General features: G+C 53.8%; 4 protein-coding genes across 4 annotated transcripts; 1 reads left to right on the forward strand and 3 right to left on the reverse strand.

The window, feature by feature from the left end:
• Positions 1-223: 223 nt before the first annotated feature.
• On the reverse strand, positions 224-3,139 carry CH63R_09272 (Chitin synthase; the record flags this gene model as incomplete). Its single annotated transcript, XM_018304246.1, has 4 exons — positions 224-361; positions 418-1,800; positions 1,851-2,996; positions 3,065-3,139. 4 exons carry the CDS (start codon positions 3,137-3,139, stop codon positions 224-226), a joined length of 2,742 nt encoding a protein of 913 aa, XP_018156269.1.
• Positions 3,140-6,847: 3,708 nt separating this feature from the next.
• CH63R_09273 (uncharacterized protein) lies at positions 6,848-7,135 on the reverse strand (the record flags this gene model as incomplete). The annotated part of the gene is made up of 1 exon (XM_018304247.1): positions 6,848-7,135. The coding sequence occupies one exon, from the start codon at positions 7,133-7,135 to the stop codon at positions 6,848-6,850; it is 288 nt and encodes a 95-aa protein (XP_018156270.1).
• A 4,104-nt stretch (positions 7,136-11,239) lies between these two features.
• On the forward strand, positions 11,240-12,134 carry CH63R_09274 (Rta1 domain-containing protein; the record flags this gene model as incomplete). Its single annotated transcript, XM_018304248.1, has 2 exons — positions 11,240-11,387; positions 11,452-12,134. 2 exons carry the CDS (start codon positions 11,240-11,242, stop codon positions 12,132-12,134), a joined length of 831 nt encoding a protein of 276 aa, XP_018156271.1.
• Positions 12,135-12,259: 125 nt separating this feature from the next.
• Positions 12,260-13,726, reverse strand: CH63R_09275 (Fungal Zn binuclear cluster domain-containing protein; the record flags this gene model as incomplete). The annotated part of the gene is made up of 2 exons (XM_018304249.1): positions 12,260-13,519; positions 13,619-13,726. The coding sequence occupies 2 exons, from the start codon at positions 13,724-13,726 to the stop codon at positions 12,260-12,262; spliced, it is 1,368 nt and encodes a 455-aa protein (XP_018156272.1).
• Positions 13,727-14,509: the final 783 nt, after the last annotated feature.

The raw sequence follows: 14,509 nt of genomic DNA on the forward strand, positions 1-14,509 counted from the left end.
ATGCTGCTTAATCGAAACTACTTTTTTTACTGAGCTTCCGCCCACTTCATCAAGAAACCGTCGAGTCCCGTGTCCTGTATTACTAAACACATACCCTGAATGTAAACACCGGCGGATTCGTTGCATTGAGCCAAAGTTGGCAAGAGTACAGTCTTCCCTCTGATACACCCCCGGCCGGCGTTGGAAAGCGTATCGCTCGGCTGGGTACAGCCCCGCTGGCCGCCTACCGTCTGGCAAAGCAACACATGATACCGGTTCTGCCAAGGAACCAGAGGAATCCGAAGAAACGGACCAGCGAAAGGACGGCAGTGGAGTAGAGCAAGAAGCTGAAGTACGAGGCGGTGCGCTTGGATGCGGTATCCTAGGAGGAAAAGTCAGCAAGATGCACAAATGGTGCTGCACAGGGTAGGAACTTACGCCAATGCCAAACGAGTCGAAGTTATCGCTCGTGATGACAATGATCAGGAAGGTGTTGGAGAAGAGCCAAGACACGACCAGACCGGTACGGAAAGACTTGTAGGAATCCTCAATGTCAGGCTTGTCTGCCTCTTCCTCGGGCTTGAAGGGCTCCAGAGCACGCTTGACAGTCGATTCGAACTGACTGTCAATGTCCTCTTGTGGCTTGTCGATTTCCTCCACGACAGCCTCATCCTTCTCACCCTTGCTGACGTGTGCAGAAGGTAGCGCCTCGGTCTTGTCTGAGCCCTTCGTACCCCAGGACACATCGTGCCAGTTGTTGAAGGCGTAGACCATGAGAATGTTGATGTAGGTCGACATGAGGACGAGGTAGTGCGGGAACGAGGTAAACATGTGCCAAGGGTCGAGGTACATGAAGGAGGCGATGAAGTTAAGACCGTAGATGGTGACCAAGGCGACGAGAATGACACCAGCAGCATTCGTACCTCCGAAGAAACTAGCGACGAAGTCCGCGCCGGAATCGAGACTGATCTGCTCGCCAATGGGCTTCTGGAAAGCCTGAACAACCAGGTACATGGAGAGAACGAGGATGTAAGACTGGATGAGACCGAAGACGACAAAGGAGGCGATGTACGTGTACTTGGAACCCTTGGGTCTGTTACCCAGAGCCAAGATGAACTGCAGAATGACGAAAGCCAGGTAGAGGTACTTGAGCAGGGCGTTGACAATGGGTGTCGCCGTGTCGCCGAAAGGCCAGCCGTGACGGGCCAACTCGGGGTCGTCGGAAACGACCGCATTTCCGACAAGGTCCATGATGACCGTTGTAGTCAGGTAGTAAGAACCCAAGCTGAACCATGTGAAGAGAACCTGGAGGATGTTGTAGATGAGCTGGATGTGGAAAAATACCATGCGAATGATGTTGTGGCCCGACTTGTACATGCGACCGAAGTGCATAAGCGAGTAGAGAGAGGCGGCGAAGGAACCGTTGAGCCAACGACGACGCTGGCTGATGAACTCGGCCGCGCCTTCGGGAACGTCCGTCTCACCCTTGGCGGCCTTGATGTAGGACAAGTGCCATTTCTGGCCGGCCTTGGCAACCAGCTCGAAGCAGAGGATACGATCCTCGGCCAAGAACATGTTCTTTTTGAAAATGTTCATTCCGTCGATACCCTTCTTACCGAGAATCTTGGACAGAGTGTGATCACCGTGGAAGTACTGCTCAAGCGGGCGGCCCATGATGGCTCGGAAACGGTAGGCGGAGAAGGCACCGGGCAACACGGAGACGTAACCGAACGAACTCTCGAGAGGCTTGTCCAAGATGTTGGAGATCTTGTATTCGAAGTTCTGGACGGCGACGAGGGGGTTGAGAAGCTTCTTGCCTCCCTTTTTCATGTTAATTATTGAAGTTCACTTTTGAAAAGGAGGAGTACTACCTTGCCGAGCATAGCGTGGATCTCACCACAGGCACCACCCAGGTCCTTGTCGTTGTAGAAACCCTCCCAAAGGGCGAGCAGCGATCGGGGACTGGGTTTGGTACCGGCATCGAGCAGGATGCAGACTTCGGGGTTCAGGATGCGGCCGAAGGCGTTAAAGAGCCATCTGTGGGAGTTGATCTTCTTGCTGTTCTTCTGCTTCAAACAGAAGATGAACTGCACGGGAGGCAGGGTCGAGGGGCTGTCGTCGACAGGGCGGATGAGCTGCTGGTTGGGGGTGACGGACAGTTGCGAGGTGTACTCGAAGATGTGGGCAAGGGTCTCTTTGCCGTCGACATCCTTCTTCACGACACCATCCTGGTAGATACCGACAGTGGCCAGAACGTCCAAGACGTTCTTGTCGGTCTTTTCGATACCGTCAAAAACGAGGCAGACGACAATCTTTTGCCAGGCGGGGCCACCCTTGTTCCAGAAGGTGGACTTCTTGAGGTTGACGATGTCGCGGATGTTCTGCATGACACCGTGCAGGGTTCTGGACAGCAGCATCTTGTCCTCGTTGTAGTAGGTGATGGCAATGAGCAGCTCAGTGTGTCTGTTATACATTCGGGGACGCAGATCGTAGCCGTTCTTGAGGGTGAACTCATTGGGGTCGCAAGTAGCGGCGGTGTAACGCATCTTCATGAACTCTTCGCTGCCGCCCTCGACGTCGCGATACTTTGGCTGGACGGCATTTTTGATGGCACTGGGGACGGGGTAGTCGATGCTCAGGACGGAGCCCTGGGTGAGCTTGATCTTACGGGTCGCGTAGCGCTTCAGACCGCCACCTTGGTTGCCTGGCTGCTGTCTGCGGGTCCAGCTCTCGTCGGCATCGACGGTGGAGGCGGGACGGCCGTAGCCAAAGCCGCCTCCATTGGCGTCCGAGTCGAGCTCGTGGCTGAAGCCGGAAGCAAAGGCGGTCTCGCCGGGAACTGGTGTCCGAGCACCGGCGCCAGGCGCATATGATTCTGTGAGACTGTATGCGGAAACGGGGCGGCCGGGGGTCTCGCCGGCGCCGAGGTGGCTCTCGTAAGGAGCAGGTGCGTGAGGGTCTCTCAGGAGAGACTGGCCGGCATCGTCGACGCCCTCGTCCTGGGGTGGCAGGTGGTACTGAAGCGTAAACGAGTCAGCAATTGAAGGTGGAAGCATTGGAGGAAGAGGAGGAAAGTGAAGCTTACCCTGCCAGAACCAGCAGGAAGGTCCTGCATGTTGTGGCCGTCATAGTCGTTCTCGTGCCCCCCGCGGTAAGCCATGATTGCTGGAGGCAAGCTCGGAAGTAGCTGATGCTGGAAAGGATGAGAGGAATGACGAGCAAGTTTTTTTCCTGCTTCGTGGCGGGCGGGTCCAGGTAGGACAGGTAGGTAGGGCTGATGATTATGTTCCTCGGCCTGGGGAGAGACTCGGGAAGAAGAGACCTAGGTTGAGTCGGCTAGGACTGGAGAGGATTTGTGTCACGCGTTGAGCGCGAACAATGGCGCCGTAGGGTAGAGATGTGCAGCCGAGAAAGCTACGACCCCGGTAACGAATGGTGAAGCGGAGGAGAGAAAAAAACAGAGATGAAAACGGATGGAGGGCTGGGGGGGGCAGGAGGAGTAGAAGGGGGAGAGGATGATGATGCAGGATGGGGCAGCAAATGGTTAAAAAAGGGTCCTTCGGGCAGGCGGCGTTGCGCTGTGGGAAGCTGGCAGCTGGTGAGGGTGTGGGCTTGGGAGCGGGAGTGGGAGTGGGAGTGAGAGTGGGAATGGCAGCGCCAGTGGAGGATGGCTTAGGAAGGATCAGAATAGCTCTGGGATTGGCCCAGCCAGGCTGAGAACGAGGTACATGCAGAGAGCGGCTGCTGACTGAGAGCAGCTGCTGTAGGGAGGGAATAGGAGAAGTCACTTTGCAACCCGCCCCCGGGCTGTTTCCATGGGATGAGCGATGAGTGAGGTGCGGTATGCGGCACGAGGTTAGGAGAATGAGACCTGCGTATGGTGTGTGCATTGTGTGTGTGTGTGTGTGGTGAGCTGTTCTACCAGTCCGTCTCCTTTCTACAACTCAAGTCAGGCAAAGCCAAGACATGGAAGCCAAGGTACCTTGCTCTATGCTCTGCAGCAATGCGCATGGCAGGTACCTCGACTTTATTTCATTTTGTTCTTTAATCCCGTCCGGGTCTCACTAGCTTGATTCACTTCTCACCTCACGTCAACAGACTGGGGGAGCTGTGGCTTAGCGCTGATTAGCCCAGGCATCGCGCTGATGCACGATGAACAACAAACCACACAGCACCAAATTGATACTTGCTGTCTCTCTGGAGTGCGATTCAATCTCTACCTTGTGTATGGCGAAACCTACTTATCATCAGGCCAAGGAGTTCGGACAAAAAAACATAGCCCACCTATCTTGCATCAAGGTCCCAGGTAAAGCAAAAGTTGGCGCTGAACACTGGACAGAGAACGGATGGATTGGGGCTGGGCTGGCATGATTGGCTGGGAGTGGCTGGCTTCACCGATGCCGTCTCATCCCCAGGCCAGCAAGTGGCCCTAACTCCTGGGCCCCGCCTCTTCTCGTGCCAGACGTACCTAGGAAGACAGTCCCTCCTCCACCTTTTCCCCCTTCCCTACAACCCTTTCGCTGGATCAACTGGGCTCATCCATCATCCCGGTTGGATGGTCGCGGTCCGTCATTTGTTGCTGGCCAACCAGCACCAACAGAGCGAGAAAAGCAAGACAACAACCGCTCAGATGCCCATCACGAGCTGCTCCGGCAACCAGTCGGGCACGAATAAGGGTTGCAGGAGGGAGGGAGGGAGAGAGAGAAAAATAAAAAACCGGGCCCGCAGCCAACTAACTGTTACTACGTCACGCCCTCCCCCTCCCCAACTTCCAAGACCTCAAGCTGGGCAAGCCGAAACCCCCGGTCGCTGCTCTCTTGGCCCTTGCAAGTCGTCTGCCCCTGGGCCCCGGGCCTTGCGCCTTGGACCGGTCTATGGATCGGCTCCCAGAAACACCTCGCCTATTTGTCGCTGCCATCTGGCAACAAATTGACAATCCTGTTCTCCAGGAACTTTAGGGGATGGAAGGGGGGCAGTCGACCTTCCACTACCGTCTACCACCACCACTACCAATGCTCTGGAGGTTGCGGCCGGCAAGAAAAAGGAGAAAGCAAAGCTAAAAACGACACCGTCCTTTTGCCGGCCTCTGTCGTCCCACCACGACCACCATACACCAGCCATGATCCTTGGCCTCCATTGGAAAGAGGAACGAGCTGCGCGGCGGGAAAGAACAGCAAGCTGGTTTGTGTTCGGCAGACTTTCGGGTGGCCCTGGTCTGGCCGCCTATCATCCCCCTTGTTCCATCTCATCTTCCATGCCAGACTCAGCACTCTGCAGAGGGACAAAAGGTCGGCAAGGACACTCTAGGTGACTCGAGATAGGCCCCGTGTCAGCAATCAGAGCTGACGGGAGACGGAACCTAGTAAGCTGACCGACTGACTGACTGCCTACACGAATACCGTCTTTACCTTTCAGGGTGTTGCTCCTGAGGGGGGCCAGAGACAGACTGAGGAACAGCGGCATCTACGAAAACGACATGGGGACTGTTAGTGGCGCCGCTTGTGCGCCCCGCGGCATCTAGCTGAGACGCGTGTACACCTTAACGCCCCACTTGTCGCCCGGGATCCTGCCGCCTTCCACGAACATTCTGAAACGGACCCCTCGCCCCTTTTGAGCCCTGAGCGAGAGCAGGTCCGCCATACCCAGTGACTTGGCTTATTGGAGCTGAGTTCCGAACGGAGTATTCGTACTCTGTACTCTGTACAGAACACCGGCCGCTGTGCCATGTCAATAAACTGCAGAGCATGCATCTCTCCTCTTCTTCAGTCGACGCTGCGGATCTAGGATCACGCATCACAATCACGACAGGTCGAGCCATACGGATCTCGGTGATAATTTACAGAACATTACCCCCTGACTTACCAATCTCACCCCGTCTTGCCACAAGTCTGGAACCCGCCGTTGTATTGTCTTCTGCCTGTCTCGTTACCACCGCAGCCAAGATTCCCCATTTGTGCAGCCCAGTGTCTCACTCAACCTCGGCCGTCATCGTCATGTTTTCTCTCTCTATTTTTCTGCTTCAACGGCGAACCCATTCCTCAACCCCGCCGCACTATGCATCGCAGCACAAGCCCAAGAGGCGGAATTCCATCCGTGATTAGACTTCGTCTCGTTGAATCCGGTTTTACTTGCCTTCCTCTCTCTCTCTCTCTCTCTTCCAGTCATTTCTCATCTGCATCTCGGTTGCTGTTCGTTTGCCGGCCCGGATACGGGGCCCAGTCAGGGGAACAAAAGAAAAATCCAAAAATAGTAAGATTGGGTTGGGGCTGATCGACTGGGGGCTGAGGCGGTGCACACCCACCACTACCCACGCCTCGCTCGCATCGCGGCATACGATGTAGTTGTTGCATGGGTACCTCTGTACAGAGTACAGAAGCTCACGGTTGGCGGTGGACGGGACATATGCACCATCAAACCCTCGGTCCGCCTCCACGCCATAGCACGCCTTCGCCAAACCAATTCGACACAAAGGAACTTGCCCCCTTTCCAGTCGCTCCGTCGAGCGGCTGTCAAACGCCTCGCATATTCTCTTAGTCCTCACGGATATGCTTGCGGCCAATTCCGAGGGAGATTTAGCCATCACCTCCAGCCGTCGTCAGCCTCAGCGCCGTTTCTGACAGCTGCCCAAAGCATCTGCACGAGCTGCGGACCATTCCGTCACGGCACCCACCTGCCAGCTCGATGCTTATTTCTCAATCGATCATGCCTGGAGTCCGGACATGTAGCAAACCGGGTCCATCTTGCCTCCAGGCACTCATTCCGCGCCTGTTTCTTCAAGCATCTGACTCGGACAGGCAGGTTTCACAAATTTTACCGCCAGGGTCCAGTTCGGTCACTTTCCCGGCCACAGACGATGAGATGAAGGATTTCAGCGGCAGCAAGGTCGACGGCGGCAGACGAACAAAGTCGAGGCCTCCTCGGCGATGGTCCCTAGGGCTGATGATCGGACGCGCAGCTGCACCCTGCTGTCAGTATCTTGCGGCTGCGCCGCTGTGGCGCAGTTCTTCACGCGTCCAAGCTCGCGTCCGGATCTCGGATCCGTATGCACCCTCTCCCCTCCGGTGCGTTCACACAGGATTCCAACCGCGGGTTGGCCGAGAGAATCCTCGGCGATGCCGTCGCGGTTATGTGGCTGAGGCACCCACCATGGCGACATTGGTTGGTGGAAGTATCTCTATGTATGGCGCTCCCCACGATGAAATGAGCCTCTCGCCATTCCTACACCGTCTTTCTTCTTCTCCCTTGGCACCTCCACATCAGCGCATTTTTTGCGTTGCAAAAGGCATATTGTTCGTCAGTGTGATCGACGCCCTGGGGTAAAAGGGGCACTCCCGTAACTCAATGCTATGACCACTCAGGCGAAGTTTGCCGATGTCGTCCCAGTTGGAAGGGGGCCGGCCCCCAGGCTTCGGGAGCTTGCCATGATGTTAGTGGACGTATGTCAAGGGTGGTACCCTGGCCGGTATGTGGAATAGAACTCGGGAATGGACTACCAGTGGCCTGGGTGAAGTCACCGGGCGAGAGCAAGCTGGGAGAGAGAGGCAAAGCCGAGCCTCAAGCGACGTGTCTCGGTGGCAGACGGGGATCACGTATCAGAGCTGGGAAGGGTTCACGGGTCCAAAGATCGGATGGAGGCCCCTTCTATTGTGTGTGGCTGTGGTTCACTTGGAATGGGGGATGCTGGCACCGGGGCATTTCCCCCCTTTTGACTCGGGTTCATCGTGTCCTCGAGCAACACAAGTACGGCGCAGGACCGCCCGTGCTCGCAACCCAATTTGAGTTTGCCTCCAGGCGAGCACGCGCCTCTTCCATCGCCTCCGTCTTCGATTATCATCGAGTCGCCAAGATGTCAGACGAGGGTTAGAGCACGAAGGTGAAGCTTTCCAGTTCACCTCCGAACGTCCCGGCGGCTTTGTGAAGTAACAACTTGGTGGCTCCCGTCACTCCCAGTGACGAAGGGTTTGGTCGTTTTGTTGCTGATGGCGACCTTTGCCTCTCTGGGAACACCAGAAATGGCCACGCAACTGATGCAGAGCTCCATGCCAAGTTCGGACTTTTCCGTCCAGGCGTAGCAAAATAGAGACGAAGGGGTATCTTCCTGATGGCTATGTTGACGGATGGGCGGTGCTCAGTGAAGCTGGTTTACAGCAGAGTGGCTACTCACCACCGTTATGCGGGTTCGGAAGTGCCCAGAGCGTCGGTGCCTTCATGGTGCCCGCAATAGACATTTGACTCTGGCTGCCACCGGAACTTCAGATCTGCGGGAGAGTTCGTCTTTTCCCTTGGTTACACGTTCATCTGTAAGTTCACGCCCCAGCGCGGGTGGCCCCATGCCCCTGATTCAGACGACGAGCACGTCAACGGCAACTCTATATGGCTTTCGTCTGGTCTCACCTCGCCTGTCTACCTCGTTTTTGTCATTATATACTCGGAGGATCAGACGCCGAATGGCCAATAACTCGAGATTGGCATAATCCGCAACGGCCAGGCTGTTGTCTCCTCCCCACCTCCCCTCCGTCTTCCCTTATTCTGGCTATGGAACACCATACATGCTGCGATTGACGCACATGGGAGAGGAGGGTCCGGATCTCATCTCGCTTGAGGATGAGATCTGATATACCCCCGCGATCGACCGGGACTTTGTTTTTGTTTTTTTTTGCCGATGCGGCGCGTGAGATCGGAGACCGACCCGTGGCGCCGGAAGGTTCGGTCTGTTTGTGGAGTGCTTGGGCAGGGAAAGAGGCGTTGCAGGGTGGGGGGTTCGGAAAGCTTAGCTATATCTCTATATGCGTCACACGAGGCGAGGCGCGAGTTGCTTGATGGGGTCGTTCACAGGCGGCGGCTGGAGGAGGGCTTTCCCGTAGCGGTCCGGCTTTCGGTGACACGCGCCCCATCCAGTGGTCGTCGAACTTGCTCTGCGGGATGTCGATCCGCAGCATCGGGCTCGGCTCGTGGCTGGTAGCTTGGGTTGACTGCTTCATCTGGTTGAGTTGCTTGAGCTCAGGAGATTCGGTGCGTCATCTTCATGGCACGGGATGCGGAAGGGCCAGCCAGGACCAGGCCTTTTCTTCCCGAATGACGGGCGCTGAGTAGGACTGCGGTGTATAGAAGGCATTCCTGACTCTGGCGAGGTTGGGTGACCTGGGTTCTTGAATATGGACTATGCTGCACACCTGGTTCCAAGCAGGCAGAAGTAGTGTGATTACACCGTCGTATGCTAGGTGCTACGAGGCTCTGGTCCATGGGTGGAGTTTCAGTGGCATGGTATGAGATTCTCACCGAGTCAAAAGTGAAGAGGTCGTCACGACTAGCCATCGTCGAAGTCCTCATAGGATACTCCTTATTACCCACTGGGTTTCCTTTCCCAACCAAGGCCATGGTCGCTTTGGTAGGGCGGACTTTCAGCTTTGGGCCAACGGAACGCCAACATCAAGCAATACCTTGGCTACAGTGTCAACCATGCCCTTCAAGGCAGCCACTTGGTCCTGCTCATCTGGTGTGATGCCAGCCTCTGTGCGCCCAAAACGAGGCTGGTAAGTACAGTCACCGGGCAATTCCGGCGACAAAGTGAACCCCTCCACGACAGTTGCCCATGCCACAGCTCAAGTGGAACTATGTCCTGTTTCATTCTTAGCGCGTTGGAGAATCATCCACCCACCTATCAAGGGCATTTCGATCTCCAGGGAGACTGAAATGCTTAGCCTCGTCAAGTCCAAGTTCACACTCAACCATGCAACACAAACAGTAAAGAGCAACCTGACAATATACACATACATCAAGGTGGTCTCAGCAGGCCATGTAGACAGCTATACAGTTACCGTCAATCACGCACAGGAAAGAACAGGTAGGCATTTGAGGGTACCGTTTGTCGAGGTGACGAGAAAGAGGCTGTTAGCAAGCCTCTGCACATAAAGAAAACAACAAGAGAGATTATTTCCTGTTAACACAAGCAACAAAACTAAAGCAGCTAGGCACGCATGATTAATAATGAGATTAACATAGGGGTTCTAGGCTGTTATTAAATAAAGACAATTAGCTATTAAGAGATATAAGTACTAACGAATCCACATCTAGAGAACTCTCCAATCTCGTCGTACTTGCTTTCCACCTTATTTTTAGAAAGCCTAATGTAGCAAACATGCATTTGAATATAATCTGCTCGGTAGCTGAACTTTCCTCGGCTTCTATCACTTTCTTTTTCTTCTTCCTTTCTTGCCTTCTTCCTGGTTTTTAGATAATAGCTTATTGTCGAAGCTAGACATCAAATGTAACCTTGCAGGTAGATACTAGCCTATTTAGAAAGATGTAGATATTTGTCAAAAGACGTTAAAGATTAACGCCAGCACGTCTCTGAAATTGGTCGAGGAAATAGCGAAATTGTGATGGATCAAGGTTGAGAGCGTGTACGAAGGAGAGTATCAGTTGGGGAGGAAGCTAGCTACTGTAGGGGGCGAGACTGCCTGCAGAAGCCCACAGGCTAAACACCTTTCAAAATCACTTGCATACCCTAATGCTAAGTTCAAAGGGTTGTTTCATATGCTAAAGTTACAGATCTCGTCGATTGAATAGAAGTCTAATAATACCACCAGTATGGATCTCGGGTTATCGGCATACTGGGGTCACAACTTTCCAGTGTGAATACGTATCGTTCAAACAGCATACAAGATATAAGAGTTTCCAGCGTCCAACAGATGGTATATGACAATCAAGGGGCAGGACCATGGGGCTTCGAGCTAGGAGCGTAATATGCAGTCTAAGCCTTGTAGGAAAACAAGCACCAGAGGTGGGCCCAACTGCCGACGGATTTGACCAGGTGGTCCACGACGGTAAATCCGAGTGCGAAATACTCTCAGCAACGTAAGTGGCGGCAAAGACCTCTATCTCTCCCCATCATAAATCTATCATAGAATCGAATTTCCCCTAGAGATAACGTTTTTCATGAGTTTCCCCGAGTGGAAAAAGCGACGCGAGGCGTTGGCTACTTTGTGTTTCTGCAGGCGTATAAAACCACCCCCCTGTGGGGACAACTGAATGCGAAGTGCGAGGTGCGAGAAGCGAACAGCAGAACACGATCATCGGTCCCTTAGAAGAGAAGCCCAGATCTTGCAGCAATGTCCACGAGAAAGTACTTATATATCATGAAGAATAGATCTTTACGGATCTCTGGCACCTCACCTCCTATTCTCTTACATCTTTGTATCCTACTACACCTTCCAGTCATCAGAATCTCGCAACGCATATCAACCTTCCTTGAAAGAAAATGGCGTCCAACCTCTACAAATACTCTCCCTCAGGGGCAGCCGCCATGATTTTCCTCATCGGGTTCATTGTTGGAGGCGCGTGGCACGCCTTTATCATCGTTCGCAAGCGATCTTGGTACTTTACACCTATGCTCATCGGTTGCATCTGTAAGTCGACTTTGTAGATTGGAGTACTCTGTCTTGATGAATATCACACTAACTTGTCTCTCAGTGGAACTAGTTGGCTATCTTGCCCGCTTTCTATCATCAAGTTCCCCCACCAACATGGCCTTCTTCATGATCCAGACCCTCTGCCTCCTCGTCGCACCCGCCCTCTTCGCCGCCTCGATCTACATGGTACTCGGGCGTCTTGTTCTCTACCTCCGCTGCGAGTCCCTCTCTCCGATCCGACCGTCGCGTCTCACAAAGATATTCGTTGTTGGCGACGTCCTCTCTTTCCTGGTACAGATCATGGGTGCCGGCTTGTTGGCGAGCAGCAGCTCCATGAACACGGGCAAAACGGTCATTCTGCTGGGTTTGGCGGTCCAGATCATCTTCTTCGCGCTTTTCGTTTCTGCAACGGCTGTTTTCCACAAGAGGCTGTTGAAACAGGTGCCCCCCGTTGTACTTGAAGAGGAGGCCTATGAAGGGTTGAAGAGATTTTACAGCGGTTGGAGGGGCGTTTTGACAGTGCTGTACATTGCCAGTGGACTCATCTTCGTGCGGTCGCTTTTCAGGCTTGTTGAGTACGTGCAGGGACACGATGGGGTGTTGCTCAACACCGAAGTCTACCTGTACATCTTCGACGCGCTGTTGATGCTTGGCGTCGTGGCTGTCACAGCGATATTCCACCCCGCCAAGTATGTCCCAAGCAAGAAAAGCCTCTCGAGTATGCAGGACATGGACATGGAGTAAGATTAACTTTTGGGGGGATGAGGTTTTGTCTGCGAATAGAAGAGGGATTGATGTGTTGTAGGGACTAATAATTGGAGGACTCAGTAACTAAGTTCAGCTTCGATCGTTATGCTTAATATACCTAATTACCCAAAAAACCCTTGATCGAAGCCTGCTTTATCTAACCTTCCAGTGGGCAGTAGTCCGGTCAGAAACTCCGTCAACAGATCTGTATCCCTCACTCGCACAGCGACCTTGGGAGCCGCCAGGTACGCGACCCAGTCTGGCCCGACGGCAGCAGCAATCTTCGTCAAGTCTTTGGGTCCTACATCCTCGTATACCCAGCTCTGCGGCAACCACTGGAAGAATGCGAGATAGTATCCCATCACAACCAGAGCCCGCGCCCGTTCTTGGCGGGCCATGTCGACAAACCCGGAGGAGACAAACACATATGGCCATGCCCTGACCTTGAATGCGACACATGGCGGGCTGGGGCTGTAGGCTAAGCCACTGCAGACCGGACAAGCCAATGCCCCAAACAGCTTGCCGATTCCCAAGACAGCGCGGCGCAGATCTTTAAGATAGCACCAATCCTCGTCATTTTCAGTCATGTCGAGTACCTTTTCCAGATCGAGTGGAACCGCCACGGGGCATTGATGATCGAGTGCCACGTCCCAGCCGGTCCGCGTCCTCTCTTCGCCACCTTTAGACGGAGCCAACATCCCCCGACGCGGCAAGATCGCACGCGGCCCGATGGTCAAAGCCAGCCAATTTGTCAACCAGATGCCCTCGTAGCCGGAAAGCCGATCAGCGGCCAGGGCCGTCATCGCCAGCAAAACGGACGTTGCGACGACTGCGCGGGAGTGATCTCCCGAAGCGTGCGCCAGCTGTTGGCGCAACCGACACATTGCCCGGTCTCGATACATCGTCACAGGCGGCAGGTCGTCGACAGCCGCTAGACTTGTCTCAGTGCTGGCCATGTGGAGCAACGAGACGGAAAGAATCCCGTCCATGAGAAAGTGGTTCTGGAAGGCGAGTTTGGGGACATCCACACGAAGAGAGTGGGATGCGATGTCTCTAAGTTGAAAAGCCTTTGTGAAAGAGTCGACAGTGGAGCAGTTATAATGATGCAGGAGGCGAAGCTGGAGCATTTCTTGGCGGGTATATGTCAACTCAAGACTCAAAGTCATTGTCTCCTCTGCGGTGGTTGTTGAGAGTGATGTCTGCTGGTCGTCGTGCTTGGTTGGAGGGCTTCCCGCTGCGACAGAGTTGGTCTGACGAGCGTTGTGCAGAGGGTTGCCACACGATTTGCGACCCCAAGATTGCGAGCGCTCGTCTGACGCATTGTAATGACATCGAGTTTGGCGTCTCTCGCAAGCCGAACAAGTTGGTTTACGTTCGTCGCACTGCATGCGCGGGTTATAGTCAGCAAGGTGCCATGGCCAAGCACTATTTATGGAGTCGAGAGATGTTGAAACTGAACAGTAGTTCTAATCCCGTCATACCTTCACCCGCCTGGTCTTGCAATCGACGCATCCGTGTCTTGACTTGGTGTGGTGGCGAATGACAATACTCGGCTTGGCGGGGAGGGATTCTGACAGTGAGGGCTTCATGGTAACACCGAAAACACTTGATCAGAATCAAGATCACGATAATCGTCGCTGCAAAGGATGATGCGATTGTACTAGAACGAGTGATCCGGATTTCTTGCTCTTCAACAACAGGAAATTTACTTGTGTTGAAATGTTCCCGGGGTCCCAAATTTGAGGGATGCTTAGCCCAAAAGATTACTGTGGGATCGCAGTTGCGGAATCCTTCTCAAGTCACTTCGTTACAGTTGAGGCAGTGTTGGGCAACGCCCCTCGCCGATTACGCATTGTCCTGTGCGGTAAGCATCATGGTGGAGGTGTTGAGACTTTTGACCAATCCCTAACGGAAGCGGAACCGAGTTGATTCCACTGTACTATGTACCGTATCAGCGATGGCGCCATATAAATAAACACGACTGGGACAAGCCCCTTACGTATCAGTCCCGATCTGGAATCGACTACAGCTAATTAGGCCGAGATCCGTACGAGAATCTGAACGAAGAGGTTCTGAGAAGTGTTTCCCTGCAGAATTTATTGTTGATGGAGTCTTAGGGAAACCTCTCAGGCGGAAAGACCCGTCTTGACCATATAAAAGCTTCTTCCAGCATGCCGGCGCTTGCAGGCTCCCCCCGGTCTTGGCCATGAGCCCTTCCACAAGCGCCTGGCCCATTCTGAAGCCGAGCACATCATTCAAAAAGCTACGAGCGACTGGCGCGAATCTTAGTCAGAGGGATTAAGAATACTATGTAAAGCAGACAAATCGGCATGACTTAGGGGTCTAGAAACCAAGTATGTACATAAATGTTG

The sequence above is a fragment of the Colletotrichum higginsianum genome, chromosome 6 (assembly GCF_001672515.1).
Source record: "Colletotrichum higginsianum IMI 349063 chromosome 6, whole genome shotgun sequence".
Lineage (NCBI taxonomy): Eukaryota > Fungi > Ascomycota > Sordariomycetes > Glomerellales > Glomerellaceae > Colletotrichum > Colletotrichum higginsianum.